This window comes from Nelumbo nucifera, chromosome 3, assembly GCF_055504915.1.
Source record: "Nelumbo nucifera cultivar China Antique chromosome 3, China Antique-T2T, whole genome shotgun sequence".
Classification (NCBI taxonomy): domain Eukaryota; kingdom Viridiplantae; phylum Streptophyta; class Magnoliopsida; order Proteales; family Nelumbonaceae; genus Nelumbo; species Nelumbo nucifera.
In genome coordinates, this window is record NC_142651.1 from 85,654,229 (window position 1) to 85,676,519 (window position 22,291).

A 22,291-nucleotide genomic window follows, 5' to 3' on the forward strand; every position below is an offset into this window, starting at 1 on the left:
TAGAATTTATAATAAATCAGAACTAAAAATAAGAAAATAAAATATCAGATAACCTTGTAAAAACATCAAACTGCATAACAAATCAGTAAATCGTCATTTACTAATTTGTTATTGATCTTAGTTTCTTAGCTTTATATAATGGTTTGGAATAAAATAATAGTATAGAAATATGTATTGATGCTTCTTTTATCATTTTACAAAATATCTTTGCATATTTCCACATATTTCATAATATTTCCACAATGTCTCTAATTTTTACAATATTTCCCCTTGACATTTCCGACATTTCCGACATATGTCCTATATTTTGGTAAGCAACATTTCCATCGACATCAACATTTTAAACCTTGTTTATTAGTAAGAATTAAAATGTTTTTATTTATTATTAGCTATTAATAAATAAATAATTATTTTTTCAAAAAAATCATAATATTTGTTTATTAATAGAATACTATTTTTGTTTAATATACTTTTGTTATTTATAATATTATCAAATAGTCTATTTCTAAGGGTAAAATAGTATGCTTCACAATTTCAGATGTTGCAGAATTGCTCCAACTCAAATGATCTTATCTTTTTAGAACCTCTAAAAAGCAGAAAATCATTTCTACTTCTTTTCAGATTTCAGACCCGAATTGCTTTTTAACTTTTCAGATATTAGACTTCAGATTTATCAAATGCCACCTAAGTTTGTGATTTTCTCAGCCTCGGGGATAAATTGGGATTTGGGGTTTATAAGAGGTCTAAGGGAAATGGAGTGTGATTCTAGGTGGTCTATTTACTAGTGCATCCTTTTCCAATTTCTTAATTCAGCCTTCTCTTCTTCCTCAGGGGTGAATTTGCTGGTGAAAGAAGTTTGGAGCAAGCCAATCTCTCCTAAAATTCAGGCCTTCTGCTGGGAAGTTTTCCTTGGAACGATTAATACCAATGACATGCTACAGAAAAGAAGGCCAAATACATGCCTTTCTCCTCAGATGTGCTTTCTTTGCAAAAACAATGGTGAATCTAATTCCCAAATTTTCTTATCCTGCCCTTTTGTGCTTTGTATTTGGGAGCATCTTTGTTCTCTCTTTTGGTGCAAGTGGACTCCTCAGGATGTAGCAGGGCTCTTTGATCCAAACTTCAACCAAAAATTAGAGGAAGGTTGATGTGGAAAGCTGCAAGAGTTGCATTGATTTGGAATGTTTGGGAAGAAAGAAATTGAAAGATATTCAATGAAGAGAGTAGGACAGAACTGGAAATCATGGAAATAGTAAAAATAAAAGTAGCACATTGGGTAAAGTCCATGGAGGACTTTAAAGCTTTCTCACCAAATGATATTCTGAGAAAATGGAAGGAAGTGGCTATGTCAGCTCAAAACAAGAAAAGAACAATGATGGAATGAAGACAACAAGCAGCCAACTGTGTAAAAATTAACTTTGATGGAAGTTTACATAGGCAATCAAGCAATAGCTAGGATGGGAGGGGTTTTTCAAGACTCAGAAGGAAAGGTGCTTGCATCATATTCAGGATCTGTAGCCAATGGTGATGCATTGACAGCAGAGCTGTCTAGTCTACTTCAGGGTCTAAAATTCGCTAAGCAGTTTCGGTTTCACAACTTGGAGGTGGAAGGGGATTCACAAGTGGTTATCTCATGGACAAGGAATAGTACCCAAATCCCATGGGTTTACAGGCATACAATCTGGGAAATGGAATCCTTAGTAAGGGAGATGAATGTTACTTTTAGATGGGTGAGAAGAACAGCAAATGGGATGGCGGACACATTGTCTAAACAAGGGACTACAAGACAACAAATTTCTTGGGCAAAAATCTAAAGTTTGTTTCTTGATGGAGAATGTTTCCACCATGATGTTATAACTTCAATTTGAAGTTTAATAAAATTTATCCTTATTGATAAAAAAAAAAAAAGCTAGTTCTGATCAGCCATGTGGATCGGACAGTACCTTTTTTTTGGGCAATCGGACAGTCCTGTTGAGATCCCATGAAAAGGGAGTTATGTCAGTAATGCTACAAGGTTGTCCGAAGCAAGGAGGTATAAACAGAGCAGAAAGTGGGGGTCAAAGGTGGATTCACTGGCAGAATCTCTGTCAAAAAAAAAGCATGCTTCTTGATCACCATCAAAGAAGACATTAGAGAAGCAAAAACCATAGAAGTCATGACAGGTCTTATGGTGTTAGGAGGTGAGCAGAAGATGTGGTGGCTGTTAACTTCATCTCTCTGTTAACTGTCATTGGTCAAAAGAAGTTGGGGATCGTTGCAGCTTTGGATGGAAGTTATGGGGATATTTCGAAAATGGATGACATCAGTGAGGAATTTCCAAACTGTATTAACTCCCATTTTTAGTCATGAAATATCATGGTATCTACAATGGAGAGTGGTGTACTTTCAACCCTAGGCATAGCAGTTCGAGCCAATGCAGAGGTAGTTTAACGGGCAGGTATGGTTTCCTAGGGGTTTTGGGTAGATTTGTGTAGTCTTCTAATTCAAGGACCGTCATGCTAATAACCATGATTTGGGATCATGTTAGAACCATTATTAGTCTAAGGATTGTAAAATCGCACTGCACCTCAGACTTGAAAGCCATCTTGGGTATCAAAGGAATTTAAAGAAAGGGTGTGGGAAAAGTATATAAGAGGAGATTGAAGAAAAAGAGAGTTTCCTGCCCTAGCTAAAGGATCTATAATTCCATTTTGTAGTTGGAGTGGGGGTGTCCAGGGCCCAGTAGTGTTATGTAATTCTTTTTTAAAGTTGTTTTTTCTGCTGCTCCCTTTCGCTGGAGCCTGCCATGTATTCTGTTGCCCATTTTGGTGGGCCGAGTTCTCTCTCTTTTAATGAAATCTTTGCCATTGCTTAGAGAGAGAGAGAGAGAAAGAGAGAGAGGGAAAGAGAGAGAGAGAGCTTCCTTCTTCCCCTCAGAAGATGTTGTAAAGAAAGGCAAGTGAACAATCCCAACATGTATTGTAGGGGGATGAGATCATTGAGATCAAGGATTGATCAAACTCAAGGGTTGTGGTTAGTGATAGTTTTGGAGAATGAAGCTACCCAATCCTCTTCATCATCTTTTATCTAGCCTCTTATGGAGGTGATTGATGTAAGGGCAGCAAACAGGGGTGGTGGGAGTAGGATACTAAAGGAGGCAAATCCGTACACAAAAGGCGTACCAATTTCTCCCTTCATTAAAGTCTATAGGACTAAACCCTTGTCTGAGTCAGGATTGGAATTGAGTAATGAAGGCTCTGATGGGGAAGGACACAAGTTGAGGAAGCTAGGGGCAGGAGATAGTAGCATGAAAACCAAGGTAGTTGAAATTGATGAGACCCAATAAGGGGAAGAACTCTTTCCCCATGAAAGTGGTGGTTAAGTTGCAATAGGAGGCAGATCGGGTTGAGTTTGCAACTATGTTCTACTCTTCTAGAGTAAACTGTAGGGGATTTTATGTATCTTTCATGAGTGCTTTGTTTGGTTCATCTATTGCTCCTAAGAAGTACCTTATATCTCTTGCACTTCTACCATCTCTTCATTTTCAATGAAAGTTCTCTGATCAGTCACTAGTTAAAAAACAAAAATAATAGCACATGTCAACACTATTTTTAATAATATCAATATTGCTCAGGCATAATGTTATGTCCCAGAAACTCACACACAGTTCTCAGACCCACAGCAGAGTTCACACAACTAGAACATCGAAAGAAACTGCTATTCATAAGAAACATTTAACAGTTAGTCGGTTCTTCGAGAGACCGCCGGCTCTCCCAATCACTCACAGTATTCTTCACTCAAAGAAAAGCATACCACCCCTCATCCCCCAAAGCCCCTTCTTATACTCTTCTGATAGCATAATTGACTACCTCTATAAATGCCCAGCTGGCCTAGTTATAAATGCCTCAAAACTCTTCTTATTCATAACTGATATAGCTATAAATGCCCCAAGACTCTTCCTATTCCCTTCTGACCTCCGCCATAAATGCCCCATGTCTAATCATCTCCCCCTTATGCTGCCTTTTCTTTCTCCTAGCATACATAAGGTTAACTGGGGGCCTATCATTACCCACCGCCCAAAGTCTAACCTTGTTCTCAAGGTTAAAATGAGGAAATTGGTCTCGAAGCAAGTCAAAAGGCACCCAATAATCTTCAAAATCAGGCAGGCCCAACCAATGAATAAGCACTTCCAAACCAGTAGCTCCAGGCATAGTGGATGGACGCACACCGTGCACTGATATGTCCCTGCACAGGCCAAGCAGCAGCATCGCCCAATGCACAGATGGTGTGTCTGCTTTGTCACCTCTTGAAGCATGTCTATTTCCTTCAGCTTCACGTTTCCAACCTTCAGCCTCTCCATGATCCTCCACAGCCATCCTGTCCCCTCCCTGCGTGGTGTGCACTGCCCACAACTTTCATGCTTGTAGAAGTAAGAGAGCCTAGCAATTGCATCCACAATATCAGTTGACTTGTCCATCACAATTACAGCAGCTGTCCCTAAACCCGTTTGGACAGCCTTGAGTGCATCATAATCCATCAACACGTCATCACATATGTGCTTTGGAATCAGTGTAACAGAAGAACCCCCAGGTATCACAGCAAGCAAATTATCCCATCCCCCTCTAACTCCTCCACAGTGCCTCTCTATCAGCTCCTTCAATGGAATACTCATCTCCTCTTCAATTGTACAAGGCTTATTCACATGGCCTGAGACACAGAATAGCTTTGTCCCAGAATTGTTCTTCCTGCCAAAACTAGCAAACCATTCAGGATCACGCCTTAAAATGGTGGGGAAACAGCCACAGTGTCAACATTTGTAACAGATGTTGGACATCCATATAGCCCTGCATTAGCTGGAAAAGGAGGCTTCAACCTTGGTTTTCCTTGTTTTCCTTCAAGGCTTTCCAACAATGCCGTCTCTTCTCCACAAATGTAAGCACCAGCCCCATAGTGGATATGAACATCAAAATCATACCCAGATCCACATGCTTTTTTTCCCAAAAGTCCAGCTTGATAAGCTTCCCTCCTTGCCTTCTCAAGGTTTTTCCGCTCATTTACATACTCTCCCCTTATGTAGATATAAGCAGCAGTGGCCCGCATACCAACCCCTGCAATCAGGCAACTCTCAAGTAGTTTATGTGGGTCATGGCGCATAATTTCTCTGTCCTTACATATTCCTGGCTCACTCTCATCAGCATTGACAACAAGATAAGAAGGACGGCCATCAAATACTTGTGGCATGAAAGACCACTTCAGGCCAGATGGAAAACCAGCTCCACCATGGCCTCGAAGACCAGATTTCTTCATTTCATTGACAATCCAATCAGAGCCCTTAAGTACCAAGTCTTTAGTTCTATACCAGTCACCCCGCTTCATGGCACCTTTCAGGAAAGGGTCGTGCAGCCCATTAACAAATGCTTCTTCAAGGACTGATTCCGGCAGGTCACGTAAGGGAGCGGAGAGCACCTCGAATTGGCGACGATATTCCTTAACAGTAGAAGATTGATGTAACGAGAAGAGCTGCTCCTGTAAATTACCCTCCTGAGTCGATCGAAAACGTTCAAGGAGGAGCTCTTTGAATTTTGTCCAACCACGAAAAGGTCGCCGACTATCTTCCCAGTAATACCACGCCAATGCATCACCCTCTAAACATACAACTGCAGCTCGCAGACGCTCTGCCAGAAGCAAGCCATTAATCTCAAAATAGCACTCCGCGCGAAAAAGCCAGCCGTCTGGATTTTCCCCATCAAAAATAGGTAACTCCAACTTCCGAGGAAGTGAATCAGAAGTATGTTCCGCGACTGACACTGAAGGAGACGTCGGGAAAGCTGCACTCTTCCCTTTGTCAACCGCACGACTTGATGCGGCTACAGGAGGAGCAATGTTCGTTGTAGACAAGGGAGCTGGCAAGGTCTGTTGCTGAAGCAACAGATCAAAACGTCTTACCAAGTCTTGAACGCCTCCTTCCAGGGATGTGATCTTCAAAATTCCAGCTGTTATCTCATCGCGTAAGCCATCTACTTTAGAATGCAGAGAAGTCAAGCGTTCTTCGAAACCCTCCACCTGCGATGCCACTTCCTTAGCTGTCACCATGGCCGAGGAAAGACGAGCTGTGATACCACTGTTATGTCCCAGAAATTCACACACAGTTCTCAGACCCACAGTAGAGTTCACACAACTAGAACATCAACAAAAGAAACTGGTATTCATAAGAAACATTTAACAGTTGGTTGGTTCTTCTCCTAATCACTCACAGTATTCTTCACTCAAAGAAAAGCATGCCACCCCTCATCCCCCAAAGCCCCTTCTTATACTCTTCTGATAGCATAACTGACTCCCTCTATAAATGCCCAGCTGGCCTAGTTATAAATGCCCAAAAACTCTTCTTATTCATAACTGATATAGCTATAAATGCCCCAAGACTCTTTCTATTCCCTTCTGACCTCCTCCATAAATGCCCCATGTCTAATCATCTCCCCCTTATGCTACCTTTTCTTTCTCCTAGCATACGTAAGGTTAACCGGGGGCCTATCAAATAACCACAATAAATGGAATTCCAAATTACAAAGTGGGATCCAACCTTTAGTCGAGGCCAATATGCTCCAAGCTGGACAAGTTCTTGTTCTCAATAGACTGGGAGGAACATTAGGGTAACCAAGTATCTAGGGCATTTCCAAGACTTACTTCAGACCATTGGCCTATAGTGATGTGTAAGGAGGAAATGAGAGGTGATGGACCTATCCCATTCAGGTTTGAAAATACGTGGTTGACCCATCCGGGGTTCAGTGGAAAGATCAGGGAGTGGTGGGAGCAATGGGAGGGAATGAGGTTACACAAGAAACTTCAATTTCTAAAATCACAATTAAAGGAGTGGAATAGGTTGGAGTTTGGAAGAATAGAGGAAAGAAAACAAGTCTTGTTGGAGCAGATTGAGGATTTGGATATGAAGGAAAAAAGGGGATCCTTTGGAGAGGAAGACAGGAAGATGAGATGAGATTTGAGGAGGCAAATGGAGAATATTCTGATTAAGGAGGAAATAAGTTGGAAGCTAAAGGAGGGAGATAGAAACACTAGATTTTTCCATTCAATGGCAAATGGGAGGAGAAAAAAGAAACTCATATCAAAATTGGAAGTAGAAGGAGTAGTCTTGTCAAACCCGGCAGAAATAGCAGAGGCCTTTGTAAATCATTTCAAATCTATATTTAGAAGGCCTTTGAATGAGGGTGTGGTTGGAGGGTTTGGATTGGCCGACTCTAAGTACAGAGAGCAGAGAGTGGTTGGAAAAGAGTTTTGATTCGGAAGAGATAAAGGAAGCATTATTCTCAATGGATAGGATAGAAGCTCCGAGCCCAGATGGCTTTACAATGACTTTTTATCAGGACTGATGGGATACTGTAGAGAAGGATCTTAGGTCAGTCTTCGAGGAGTTTCATAGTAGGGGAATAATTAATCCGGGCCTGAACTCAACTTTCATTGCTTTGGTCCCAAAGAAGAAAGAGGCATTACAACCTAAGGATTTCAGACCTATCAGTTTGGTGAATAGCTTGTATAAAATGATTGCAAAAGTGTTGTCTGTCAGGATAAAGAAGGTCCTTCCCTCTATTATTGCACCCAACCAAGGAGCTTTTGTGGAGGGAAGATAGATCACTGATCAAATCATCATTGCAAATGAGAGTCTGGAGAGCTTTAGGAAATCTAAGAAGGGAGTGATATGCAAATTGGATTTGGAGAAGGCTTATGACCTAGTAAATTGGTCTTTTTTAGTGGAGGTGTTGAGAAGCTTTGGCTTTAGAGAAAGGTGGTGTAAATGGATTGGGGTTGTATTAGGACTAGTCACTATTCTATCTTGGTGAATGTAATGGTGGTTGACTTCTTTCCTGCTTTGAGAGGTATAAGACAAGGAGACCCACTCTCCCCCTTTCTTTTTACCCTGATTGCTGATGTACTTGGGAGATTGATCCATAGAGCAGACTCGAGGAATCTGATAAAAGAGTGGCGAGTTGGAAGGGAGGAGGTACCACTGACACATCTCTAATTTGCAGATGACACGACTTTGTTTTGTGAGGGTGGGAATATAAGCTGGATCTAGAATTTAAAATTAGCAATACAACTTGTTGAGCAGATGTCTAACCTCAAGGTGAACTTTGATAAGAGTTGTGTGGTGGGGGTGAATGTAGAGGAGAGGAAGTTAAGGAATTATGCAGGTGTGTTAGGTTGTGCAATCTCAGATTGGCAATTGACATACTTGGGCCTCCCTTTAGGAGATAATCCTAAGAACAAAAGCTTTTGGACTCCAGTAGTGGAGAGATTTGAGAAGAAGCTTGCGTCTTGGAAGAGAAATTATCTTTCCTTAGGTGGGAGAGTCACTCTGATTAGGTCTACCCTAGCTAACCTACCTATTTACTATTTGTCAATGTTTAAGATCCCCACTAAGGTCTCCAACTTATTGGAAAAATTAATGAGGAATTTTCTGTGGGAGCCTAGAGAGGAGAAGAGAGATCATAGGGTGAGATGGGAGGTGGTAATTAGATGTAAAAAGCTAGGAGGCCTTGGGATTGGAAATATCAAGAAAAGGAACATGGCATTGCTGGGAAAATGGTTGTGGAGGTTTATAGTGGAAAAGGAAAATTGTGGACAAAGATCGTGGCTAGCATACATGGGTTGGAAGACAATGGCTGGGATTCTGGAATTGTGGCAAGGGCTACAACTACTTCTTTGTGGAAATCCATCCATGATCTGCTTCCAGCTTTCTCCCCTTGGATCAGGTACAGTGTTAACTCTGGTAATCGAATAAAATTTTGGGAACATCTTTGGGTTCAGGTTTCACCTCTGAAGGACCAGTTTCCCTACCTGTATGCTCTGTCAGATTTGAAAAATGAACCTATCTCTTCTTTTTTAGGTCCTTCAGACTCCACTTCTGGTTTTGGGTGGAACCTTGGCCTGCGAAGGGCAATTAGGGATACAGACTTGGACAGCCTCTTACCTTTGTTAGCCATCCTCAATAATATTTTCCTAGATCCTAATAGGGAAGACACCAGAATTTGGACCCCTTCCACCTCAGGAACCTTCTCTTATGCTTCGTTTTTTGAAACCTTAACTCAGTCATCTGTCCCTTCTGGTTTGTCCTTTCCGCCTAAGGAAATTTGGAGCAAGCCCATTCCTCATCGGGTTGGTTTTTTTTGTTAGGAAATTTTCCTGGAAAGAATAAACACAAATGATGTACTTCAAAAAAAGAGACCCAATTATTGTTTACTTCCTAATAGATGTTCTCTCTGTAAAGATGATGGGGAATTCGGTTACCACCTTATGGTTTCTTGTAAGGTTACTAAAACTGTTTGGGAGTGGGTACTTTCCCGCTTTGGGTGTTCTTGGAACCCTCCCGAGAGTGTCCAAAGTTAGTTCTCCCCTTTGTTTTTCAGATGGCCTAAAAAGCGAGGGAAGATGTGTAGTATTAGGGCAGCCATGTGTTGGTCACTGTGAGAGGAAAGAAATTCTCAAATTTTTTTAGATAAGGAAAGATCCCTAGAATACCTATAAGAATAATACTTTTAAGAGCCGCCCACTGGCTAAAAACTACGGAACTACTTTCAGACTTTCCTATAGCTGACCTGTTAAGAAACTGGAAAGAGATAGCAACCTCTAATCTATGTAAGAGGACTCTTAGTCTGTCGTGGTCCCCTCCTCCCTCTGGATTTATAAAATTGAACTTTGATGGCAGTAGTCTAAGGAATCTAGGGCCCTCTGGGATTGGGGGAGTTTTCAAGAATGAGGAAGGGATTGTTATTGCTTTGTTCTCAGGCCCTATTGGAGAAGGAGACTCTCTTAGGGCTGAGATCCTTGCAGCTATAGAAGGAGTTCAAAGAGCAAGGGAATTAAATATCAGTCGGCTGATATTGGAAGGCGATTCAAAGGTGGTGATTAGCTGGTTGAAGAAAGAGGACAGTGGTTTGTGGAGCTATAATAATGAAAAGAAAAAATTCTTATGGCTGTGTAGGGGCATTGAGATACAATACAGCTGGTTGAAGAAGAGGACCGCTAATTCTTTTGCAGATGGGTTGGCCAAGCAAGGGGTGAATAGGGAGTCTATCTTTTGGGCTAATTTTTAATTTCCTTTCATTGTAATTTGCTGATGGGGAGCTAAGACTTTTTATCTCCCCCTTATTGTATCTAAAGCTTCATAAATTTTCTCTTAATTAATAAAGTTTCTGTTATTGATCAAAAAAAAAGTGGGAAGATTATGAATAACTGATAACATCAATAATTGCAGCTTACGTGGTGAAAAAGGTAACATAGACATTCAGGCATAAACCGCAAGTTTGAAGCTTCTCCCCATATAAGAAGATAAAGCCCCATATACAAAATTTTGTATTGTTGAACTCCCTGCCCCACAGACGGTAACCTGCAGATATGGATGTAGTTGGTAGGCAGAACAGAAAAAGGAAAGAAATCTAGAAAGAAAAAGGAAATGGAAAATAAATGAAAATCGATAGCATAAAATATGAGAAAAAAGTATATAAAGAGAATACAGCTTTCTCAAAACTAAAAGTGAGGTGATGAAGTTTTGCAAAATCTTAATTTGTTTGGTTGAAAGGCAAGACACATGTATCAATCTTACCGAATGTTGCTTTTTCTCCCCAAAAACTTGCACCAATTTGTATAATTTTTGAACAACTTTTTCATCAGCTCATCCACAGCTCCATGTCCCAGCTGATTTTACAATGATATGAATTTCAAATTGAAAGATTATATATATATAAAGTTGTGAAGTTAATAGAACAAACACCTCTGATGTAGATTCATGCTTAGGAGTCAACCGAATATGGATGTTTGCAAGGAGAAGAATCAGATGCTCTCGTTGGTTGGCTACATTTCCTTTCTGAGGAGATAGATATAAAATTGGTGTGACACCTTCAGCATATAAAAGTATAAAGTATGTTCTATGTGATTTTTTTGTCATATCTAAATGTTTTTAGATATGACAAAAACAGAGAAAGAAAGAGATGAATAGATTAACCTGAAATCCAAACCAACATTGCAACCATTCAAATAAATCCAGAACATCCGCTGGCTCCTGATGATTATTTGCCAATGGTAAACCACGAATATTGCGGACAGCAGCAACTGCAGCTATAATCTGTACCATTGTAATATTTATAGTGAAACAAATCCACCATAGAAGACTCTCAGCAAGATGCAGCTGGCAGTATTGATGCTACTTGACTGTGACTTGTTGCCAAGAAAATTTCTTGACAGCATAATGGCCCATTATACTGACACTAATGGCTTAGCCACCAAAAGAGGGTGACTGAGTTTTTTTCATAACTTAGCATAATTTACTAGACAGCAATGAAACTCAAAACACTTATTGGAATAGCACCAACCTCAGGGAATTGCATAATTGGTTGCTGTACACCTCCAGGATCAAGTGGAAGAATATTGTATGGTACATAGAGCTTCGATTTTGCTTCAATTTCTTCACCATCAGCAAGTATCTAAGAAGATATTAAAGATAAAAATAATATAATAAATGAAAGAAAGAAACTGTATTAACTGGAAAATGTTCTAAAGTTTGAACAAGTTCTAGACATATAGAAGTGGAGAAGGCAGAAACCTCAGAAGCAGTTCCAGATGTGACCGTCTCTAAGACTTCATACAGAACATAAGCAATAATACGTGCATTCGCCAATTGCTCCCTGTGAAGATTCATGTACATTAAAGATATTGGTGAGCACCAAAAAGAAGAAGAAAGAAAGAAAGAAAAATGATATAAAAATGTTCTAAACTTGTTTGTTTTGGAGCAGGATCCCAAAATAGTTGTTTTTGGGTAGCTTCGTTTTCAGTTTGGGCCCAATGGGTAGTTTTGCCATTTTATAATTCAGATTCTGGTCAGGGGTAGCTGGGTATACATCTGTTGGGTTTTGGTCTCTTGGGTGATTTTGTAATAAAATTTATCTATTGGGGGTTGTATGAAGTTAAATTTTGTTCCTAAGGAGCTATTTGTAAAGGGGGACATTCTAGGGGCTTATGTGTAAATATTTTAGTTGGCTTCTCTAGCCAACCATTAAGTCTTACAAAAGAGAAGGGAATTGTTTTTATTGGGGATTTTTGGGTTCTTTCTCTCTTATTTGAGCTATATCTCAGCCCCAGCTAGGGTTTTCTGGTATTGGGAGCTTGGGTTTTGAGGAGTCAAACTATTTCGCGCCTTTAATCCCTCTACCGCTGCGTGTCCACACAAGCTGCCAGCTTGACACCATTATTGCTATAGAACTATTCTAGGAGTTCTACTTCAGGTTCAGATTTGAAATCCCTAAGAATCCAACTTGTTTTTGTTGTTTTCAGCTTTGTACTGTTGTGCTTGTTTCTGTTCGCTTAAAGTACTGAATATAACTTGCTTATCTGTCCACAACAGATATCCACCTCGCCCAGGGAAAATTGATATGCAACCATTCAGGCATGCTTTTACTTAAAGTAAATATTGCATGCAGCCCATAAAGCAAAGACTGATTATTACCTATTTTCTTTACCAAAGAGTCTAGTATTTTCATCAATGCAGTCTTTATATCTGTGGTAAAGATCTCTTAGTTCATGTGCATCACTCCTTTTCTTCCATTTATAAGTGATATTTTCATCCTGAGCATAACAAGTAATGACAATGAGAAAAAGGATCAATAATATTGTAGGAGAAACAAAAGAAAATCCTACCAGACCTTACTACAAACAATGAAGATAAAGAAAACAGTAGCTCATACACAGCATCAACTAAAACATGCAAAATCTGCAAGACTAACGCCATAATTAATACATCTCAACCACAGGCCATTACAAAATTCAGAAACACTGCAAAATTTCAGAAAACCCTTATTACTGCTAAATACTCAAAATAAGCAACCATCTGCTGGCAATGTCAGGAACCATCTGCTGGCAAGGCATGTCAAGACAAAATATGAACTCGTAAGTTCTAATTTGCAAACATGCAAGTGCTGCCTCACTGTCTAAGGTATTCATTCATCAGGACTTGATAAAACATAATGTAACAACCCCAAAGAGGAGCTGTCTGCTGTCTGATAAAGTACAACCCAAGTACATTAGTACAAGTAGTATCATCACATCTTGAGAGAAATAAAAAAAAAAAAAAAAAAAAAAACTGGTGTGAAGACAAAAAATGAATATTCATAAGTTCTAGTTTTCAAACATGCAAGTAGTTGTCTCACTATCATCACATCTTAAGAGAAATCAGAAAACTGGTGCAAGAACTAAGAGTTTAGATTCAACAGGCTAGAAGGGAAGCAAATGAATTGGCAGATGGTTTAACCAAACAAGTGGTGCACAGAACTCAAACATAGTGTGTCATGATTGATAAGGAATATGAGCTTTTTTAGTATTACGTTGTATTAATCAAAATATCCAAGATATAAAGCAACCCATGTACATTGAGAGACTGTACAGTAGGTATATACAAAAAACAAAACAAAAAAAAAGCATGTAAAGCCAAGCAAAAAGAGACCCAGTATTAGAAAAAAAAAACAAAAAAAGGAAAAAAGAGCTAGGCTGGACTTCTTTTTTTTTTGAAAAAAAAAAGGTAAGGTAATTTTATTAAGACAACAGAAATTACAGAGGAGCTCCTAATGCGGAGCTAGAATACAGAGAACCAAGCCCAAAATTAGATTACAGCTAAACCAAACTTCTACATCCTTAGATTTGTTTGGAAAAATCTACAAGATACTAATTTCACAGCTGTGCACCAAGAGCTGTGCACCAAGAGCTGTGCACCAAGAGCTGTGCACCAAGAGCCCTGGATTGGAACCCTTTCACAGCTGAAGTCCAAGATACTAATTTCCCCACACTACAAGCTACAAGACTGTCTACATCCTTAGATTTGTTTGGAAAAACCCTTCTGTTTCTCTCTGCCCAGATGGTGCCTTTCACTGCTGCAGGAATAGCCAACCACACACTTTTTGCCAACCACACACTAGCAAGAAAGCTTTGCATCTATACTATAGAAGGATGTACTGTTTTGTTTTTAAGCAGAATGAATTGAATAAAGTATTTTCTTTAAGCACTTTGTGCCTTGGTGGTGTGACTCCAACTCTCTTAGAAGTTCAACTCTGAATGATTGGTATGACTTTAATCTGGAATTAGAGTTCTAACATGAGATGCTAAAGACTCTTATTCAAGGCTGTGTAGCTTAACCCACTATTATATTCCCCTAAACCTTTCTCAAGTTGCATGCCCTGGGCTTCTAAGTTCTAACTGCACTGCATCAATCCACTTTCTCCATATATACCTAAAATTTATTTTCTCCAGTCTAATCAAGGAATCTTCAATTCATATGGTCATGAACCTTCTTGAAGTCATTTCTACAAATAAGTCCAACCTCCCCCTTGTCATCTTCAAGTTAATGTACCCACTAATCATAACAACACCACAAAGTATTTTCCTTCTTTTCAAAAAGGTCATTGATAAGGGCCAACTTTCCTGCACCACACTAAAACATTCTGCTAAGATTTCAGCTACTGTTGTCTATACGATTGTAACAAGACTTTACACCTTAAGTCCACAAGAACCACAGCTATTTTCAGAATTCAGGGTATAGTTGGAACCCTGACTACCCATCCCTAACATGAAATTTCATAAGAACCTTCATCAAGTCTGTTTTGGAGAAGCTACAGTAATCCGAACCAGTGAAGAAGGAAGAAGAAGATGAGGAAGAAGACAAGAGAAAGAGAGAACAGGAGGGTTTAGTCGAAAACTGATTAGTCTCCCATTCAGTCGACTCCCTTATGTTTATTAGGTTCTAATTACACTTACAAAGACTAAACTGCCCTCACTTAAGTGTGGGGTAGAGTACTCTAATAAAACAGCCACATAAGCAAAGTACTTAACTGACATGAGATTATTAAACTACCCCTATTCGGCTCACTCTAACACTCCCCCTCAAGCTGGAGAATATATGTCATATAATCCCAGCTTGTTACATAGATGGTTCACTTTCCCTGAGTTTAGAGCTTTTGTAAACAAATCTGCCCATTGATCATTCGAGCCCACATGTTCTGTGTTTATCTCTCCAGCAAGGACCTTCTCCCTCACAAAGTGGCAATCAACCTCTATGTGCTTTGTTCTCTCATGAAATACAGGATTGGATGAGATATGGAGTGCAGCTTGGTTGTCACAATACAGTCTCATAGGTTTATCCATGTGAAACCCAATTTCTTGTAGAAGATTCCTCAACCACACTAACTCAGAGGTAGTATGTGCCGTGGCCCTATACTCAGCTTCAGCACTACTTCTGGCCACAATCGTCTGCTTTTTACTCTTCCACGTCACAAGATTTCCTCCAAGAAATGTGCAATAGCTCGTAGTAGATCTTCTATCATTCACTGAGCCTGCCCAGTCTACATCTGTATACCCCACTACTTCAAGTTTTCCTCCTGGTTTATACAATAGTCCACGGCCTGGAGCTCCTTTCAGATACCTCACAATTCTAAGAATTGCATCCCAGTGAGGTATACGAGGGTTCTGCATGAATTGGCTCACCACACTGACTGCAAAGGATATGTCGGGTCTCGTGATAGTCAGATAGTTCAGCTTCCCCACTAGTCGTCTATACCTTCCAGGATCTTCAAATACTTCTCCTGTATCACTGCTCAACTTAACATTTGGTTCCATAGGGGTCTCAGCCGGTTTTGCACCTAACAGTCCTGTTTCTTCCAATAGATCAATAACATATTTTCTTTGGCACAGATTTACACCTTGTTTTGACCTGACAACCTCTATTCCCAAGAAATATTTCAATGTTCCAAGATCTTTTGTTTGGAAATGATTTTGCAGAAATACCTTTAATTTGCCAATCCCCAATTTATCACTGCCAGTAATGACAATATCATCCACATAGACCACTAATAGAATCTTCCCAGCTTCTGAGTCATAGCTGAACACTGAGTGATCTACCTAGCACTGCTTCATTCCAAAACTCTTCACCACTTCACTGAACTTCCCAAACCAAGCACGCGGCGATTGTTTCAGCCCATAAATTGCCTTCTTCAATCTGCATACCTTACCATCCTCCCCCTGAGCAACAAACCCAGGTGGTTGCTCCATATATACCTCCTCCACAAGATCACCATGGAGAAAGGCATTATTTATATCAAGCTCAAACAGAGGCCAATCATACATAACTGCTAGGGAAATTAGTACACGAACAGAACCAATCTTAGCCCCCGGAGAGAATGTCTCCATGTAGTCCACTCCATACAACTGTGAGTAACCTTTAGCAACAAGTCTGGCCTTCAGACGCTCCACACTACCATCTGGGAAGTATTTCACAGTATACACCCATTTACATCCCACAGCATGCTTACCAGGTGGGAGAGTAGTAAGTTCCCACGTTTGAGTATGTTGAAGAGCAGAAAATTCCTCCTCCATTGCCTGCCGCCAATCAGGTGAACTGAGAGCTTCTTGAACATTGTTAGGTATGGAAATAGAGGATAAAAGGGAAACAAACTGGCGATGTGATGTAGAAAGACGAGATAATGAAAGAAAATTGGAAATGGGATGGAGGGTAGAACTGCGTTTACCTTTCCATAAGGCAATGGGTAGGTCAAGGTCTAAAGGTTCAACAATAGGAGCCATGAGAGGATCCGCAGATGAGGTAGAAGCTGGAGGAGGGGCCGGTGTCGTTCGACGTGTATACACTTGCTGGATTGGTGGACGTTCGGTGGTGATCTGCACGGGATGAGGTGATGAGTCTACTCCAACAACAGCATCTGGAACTGGATCATTGACAGGGAGAGGAAGAGGAAGTGCGGGTGGAGACGAAGGCGCTTCAGGACTTGAGAAGAAGGGGACTGACTCAAAAAAGGTGACATCAGGGCAGACATAGCACTTCCGGGTAATGGGATTATAACACTTGTACCCTTTTTGAGTCTATGAGTAGCCAAGGAAGACACATTTAATTGAGCATGCATCTAGCTTGTCTATTCCAGGGTTCAGATTGTGGACAAAGCACACACAACCAAAGACACGAGAAATTAATGGGAATGGAGATAAAGTGGGAAACAAGATAGAGAAGGGGGACCGACCATGAAGGATGAAGGAGGGCATCCGATTAATGAGAAAACATGCAGTGAGTACAGCATCACTCCAAAAACGTTTAGGAACGTTCATGTGGTGAAGAATAGACCGAACAGTTTCAAGAAGCTGACGGTTCTTCCGTTCAGCTACCTCATTTTGTTGAGGGGTGTATGCACATGATGTCTGATGAATAATGCCATGCTATTCTAAATACTGTTGAAATGAAGTAAGAAAGTATTCACGACCATTATCTGAATGGAGAATTTTGATTGGAACACCGAATTGTGTGCGTATTTCAGCATGGAATTTTTGAAAAATGGAAATCCATGTCATTCTTGAACAATCATCAATAAAGGAGACAAAATACTTGTACCCATTATAAGACTCTATTTTGATTGGACCCCAAACATCTGAATGAACCAAAGAAAAAGGACTCAACATACGACTCTCAACTCTTGGACTGAAGGGCACACCACGATGTTTCCCAAACTGACATGACTCACATTGCAAAACTGACAAATGACTCAATGACAGGACCAAAATCTTGAGAGCCTTGAGAGATGGATGTCCCAGTCGGCAATGCCATTGTAGAGGAGTAAGTGAAGTCTGAAGAGCAATTGAAGATCCACCACCGTCAAGATAATACAGTCCACCAGCTTCATGCCCCCCACCAATCTTCTTCCCCGTCTTAAGATCCTGAAAAACACAAGTGGAAGGAAAGAAGGTAACAGAACAGTTAAGAGCTTTGGTTATTTTACTAACAAACATAAGATTGAATGGAAACTTAGGGACATATAAAACAGATGATAAGGGCACAGAAGCCATGTCAACATTACCAACACCACATATGGGAGATGAGGACCCATTGGCAAGTGTAACAGTTTGTGATGTGGAGGTTTTAGAAAGAGAAGAGAACACACCTGGAGTCCCGGTCATATGATCTGAGGCTCCAGAGTCAATAATCCAGGGAGGGGTTTTAGATGACATGCAAGCAATACCTGATTGGGCAAGTGTGGCAGTGGTATGCTGTGAAGTAGTTTGAAGGAACCGTTCATACTCATCACGCGGTACGCTCACCATTTCCCTCCCAGAGGTAGATGTAGATGTGGGAGGAGTTCGGTCTGCCAGTTTACTGTCACTGATATCAACTTCACCTGCTACAGCATGATTAGCCCATTTAGAGGGAGGGCCATGTAGATCATAACAGAAATTCACTGTGTGTCCCTCTCTACCACAATGAGTACATTTCCTTGTAGAGTTATTCTTCCCTCTGCCACGGCCTCCCCCTGAGTCACGACCACCCCGACTAATCATGGAACTGCCACGGCCTCCTCGGGGAGCATGACCTCCCCCTCTTGTACTATGTCCAACCCCTCTAGCTGTCACAAGTGCTGATCTATCAGACTGTGTGGAGTTCTCTGTCTGTCCCAAAGAAATTCTACGAAGCCTTGAGAATACTTCCTCAAGTGTAGGAAGAGTAGAGCCCCCCAATATTTGGGCTCTAACTGGTTCATATTCTGACTTCAGCCCCACTAAAAATCTTGTAACATCTAGTTGCTCCCTTTGCTGTTTCTGAACTTTAATATCTGGAGTAAGGGGTGATAGACATTGAGTTCATTCCTTATATTCTTCATGCTGGCATAGTACTCTTCTAGTGTTTTGGTTCCCTGTTGTAAATCAAAATACTCCTGATAAAGCTGATACACTCTTGTTGTGTTATCTTGTCCAGAATATAGCTTCTTAGCATGCTCCCATATATCCTTAGCCGTATCAAGGAACATAAAGTTGGCACTAATTTTGGGTTCCATACTATTCCACAGCCAAGTCATGATTTGAGCATCCTCTTGCTCCCAATCATCAAACCTTGGAGAGTCCTCCGATGGCTTCTCATCTCTTACATGCTTTACTTTCTTCTTTGCCTTGAGAAACACTTCCACTGATTTAGCCCATGGAACATAGTTCTCCCCATTCAGCTTAATTAAGGTCATTTGTACCCCTAGGTAGTCGGAGGAAATTACCACATTAGGTTTCTGATCATTGTAGCCATCTCCTGTTGCTGCCATTGTACTCTTTCACAGTTGCCTCTAACCTTACTTCTCAGCTACAAGCTGATTGATGTTGTTCACAGTTTGATACTTCAGCACCTATTGCAGCCCCTAAACACAACAGTGGGAGCACACACTTGTTCTTCTTCACACTACTGCTGACTTCACACACCTACGACCCACATAAGCATCACAAGCACCACAACACAACAGTAGGCCCTCTTACGACCACTCAATAAAAAAAATTGTGCATCACAAGCACTACAACACAGTCAAACTGCTACACCCAGTTCAGATCTGTTTGACACACTTAAGAGGGCATTATACGACCACAAGGAGCTTGGCAAGGTCACTGCATTCCACCTTACACCACTCGGCCAGTTCAGACTTGTTTAGCACACTTAAGAGGGCATTACACGACCACAAGGAGCTTGGCAAGGTCACTGCATTCCACCTTACACCACTCAGCCACCTACAGCAGCCCTAACACCACTCAACAACTCACAGCAGCCCTACACCATTCGGCTACTGCACACACAGCCCTTCTCAGGGCAACAACGAACCTAGTTCTCTAGGTTCTAATCAGTACTAACTAATTCTTGAAGGGTTCCTACCCAGAAATACCAGCAACACAAAAGGACTAAATAACCAACCTTCCTTTGAGAGTATCAGCCAACCATTCACTGCTGAAATCACCTTCCTTGATGAAGAAAAACTGTGCGCAGCAGAGAGCAACGAGCTGTGATGTCTCAGACCTAGGGCGAATCAGCTCTCTCCATTAACTAACCAGAAACGAAGAAGAGGGTGCCATGAACACAGCTGAGATGCTTTGCAAGCGGAAGCAGGTCAGAAACCTCGCTCTGATACCATGTTTTGGAGCAGCTACAGTAATCCGAACCAGTGAAGAAGGGAGAAGAAGATGAGGAAGAAGACAAGAGAAAGAGAGAACAGGAGGGTTTAGTCGAAAACTAATTAGTCTCCCATTCAGTCGACCCCCTTATGTTTATTAGGTTCTAATTACACTTACAAAGACTAAACTGCCCTCACTTAAGTGTGGGGCAGAGTACTCTAATAAAATAGTCACATAAGCAAAGTACTTAACTGACATGAGATTACTAAACTACCCCTATTCGGCTCACTCTAACAAAGTCATCTTCCACCACATGCCAACAACATTTGCAGCAAGCTATGTCCTTGCAAACCCATCCAGCAATGGAACTTTTATGTATGTAGAGAAGTTTAAAAAAAGAATAGCATCTCAATGAAACAAGCTTCAGTTTCGAATGCAGACATTAAATACCTGTTCTAGTCGCTGAAGAAGGGCAGTTTTGAATTGCCGAACCTTTCTGCCACTTGAACTAGGGTCCATGTTATGTGCTCTTTCAAAAGCATGAAAGCGGCCTGCACATGTAAGCCAAATTAAAAATATGTATGTAAGTATGCACCAATATGTGTGTATAGCAAATTAAAAATAAAAATGCCTGTATTAAAGATAAGAAGTTAGAACTCACAATTGCCATTACTCAATGCAAGCTAACCTACAGAAATATTGTAGTCTTTATTGTTTAAATATTTAAAGAAGCAAGTTATACTTTGTTGTAACCACCAAATTATGAAACTTGGGTGGCTCTACTAAGAAGGACTTCAATTGCCAGTATGAACCTAAACCATCGACGTCATTTCAATTTGAAAGAGAACCAAGTAAGAAGGGAAGAGAAAGATCATTCAGGAAGAAAAACCAAGTCCTCAATGGAGCATTTGGGAATGTTACCAAATGAAATCATTTCACTTTAACTAGAAATAAGGATTGACTGTGACAATGTTAATAAAACTAGAAATAAGGTCATAATAGGATGTGAATAGCTGAATATATTTCTATCTTATCTTATCATTTCAATAGTGACTCAATTCTAGGGGAACAATTTACACATCCAAGTGCTATGAACAACCAAAACTAAACGATTTCATTATATGTAGCATCCGAACACCCATTAACTAAACCAACGAAAAAACCACTTTCCAGAACCATAAAATTAGCTTACACAGGTAGGCCACGCGAGGTGACTCGTATTGTATCTCATTTGCAACGCGAAGGAACCGTTGAATTTCTGAAGACAAAGTCGGAGGCAATGTCTCGCTGTCAAACGGTTCCGGAACGTAACCTTCTGTTCTCGACCTTGAAAGAGGCTTGGGAGAGGCTTTTCTCCTTCTGTGGCTGGACTCTGCAAGTACAATCTCTGCCATTGCTCAAGGCTCCAAAGTTTCGCCTCCCACAACATGGACCAAGAGTAAATACTTCCAATCACCATTGCTTTCTTCTTTTTGGCCTTTTGGTGAACGGAAAGAAGATTTGAACTTTTCCCTTTTTCTCTAGCTTATCTCTCTGTGTGCAGACTGATGGAATTAAATAACATTGAAAAATGGAACGAAGTGGGATGGTGAGATGAAACTTTTGCGGTTCTGTCTGGACTCACTATCAGAGCTGCTTTTTGTAGTGTTTCATTTTCCCGGGAAAAAAAGGGATTCAGTTATTCGGATGCACGTTCTGGTACTATTGAGGCTCATCGAGGCGCACATGTACTCAACCAAGGACAGTGGATCTTAATGCTACTAGTCCGTTGAACCGTTGGATTGAAATCTTACATCAGCCTATTTTACTCAGAGAGACGCAAACAAGGAAATCGGGTCTCTCTGTCAACACACACGGAGATCGGGTTGTTGTAGGAACCGACCCATTTACTCTGACTCTGCTCTAACTAATTATAATTGGGTTTGTCACTTTGTCGTAATCTCTTCATTAGTTGGAACTTGGAAGACAAAGGAACCAAGCAAAGCAATGAAAGGCAAAGGCATGCACTAGTAAAAGCAGTTGTCTTTTAAAATATAAAGAACGAGATGAAACTTTCATCACATGTGGTAATGAAAGTAGAAGAAAAATAAAAGACAACAGAGCCCAATTATGCTTCATTAACAAATATTTGTAATAACATTTGCAAAATATATACTTTTTTATAGGATCGCAAAAATTGGTTTTCATATATTTGTCAACCCAGGTGTATTGGTCCATTCAACGATCAAAGTAACATATTGGATCGTGTCGGCCGATATACATTATATTAATGATAATTTTCTTAAACTATCTCTAAGGTTTAGGTAGGAATGTTTACAAAAAAATTCAAAACGATTAAACCAACTAA

The 22,291-nt window shown here is 40.4% G+C and overlaps 1 protein-coding gene and 1 pseudogene across 2 annotated transcripts in view; both read right to left on the reverse strand.

Moving 5' to 3' along the window:
* GSL04 (glucan synthase-like 4) overlaps window positions 1-21,478 on the reverse strand; it is a 133,830-nt gene extending 112,352 nt beyond the window's left edge. Inside the window, exons 1-9 of one of the 2 annotated variants that reach the window (XM_010259460.3) lie at window positions 21,137-21,478; window positions 20,395-20,495; window positions 12,491-12,609; window positions 11,591-11,672; window positions 11,361-11,471; window positions 10,994-11,113; window positions 10,763-10,855; window positions 10,595-10,686; window positions 10,252-10,378 (exon numbers count right to left, since the gene is read on the reverse strand). In XM_010259460.3, the coding sequence (XP_010257762.1) occupies window positions 10,252-10,378; window positions 10,595-10,686; window positions 10,763-10,855; window positions 10,994-11,113; window positions 11,361-11,471; window positions 11,591-11,672; window positions 12,491-12,609; window positions 20,395-20,495; window positions 21,137-21,338 (1,047 nt within the window). In that variant the 5' untranslated portion in view covers window positions 21,339-21,478. The remainder of the gene's footprint in view (window positions 1-10,251; window positions 10,379-10,594; window positions 10,687-10,762; window positions 10,856-10,993; window positions 11,114-11,360; window positions 11,472-11,590; window positions 11,673-12,490; window positions 12,610-20,394; window positions 20,496-21,136) is intronic. The other variant, XM_010259458.3, reaches the window with a different exon arrangement.
* LOC104597744 (NADH dehydrogenase [ubiquinone] flavoprotein 1, mitochondrial pseudogene) lies at window positions 4,030-6,127 on the reverse strand (annotated as a pseudogene).
* Window positions 21,479-22,291: the final 813 nt, after the last annotated feature.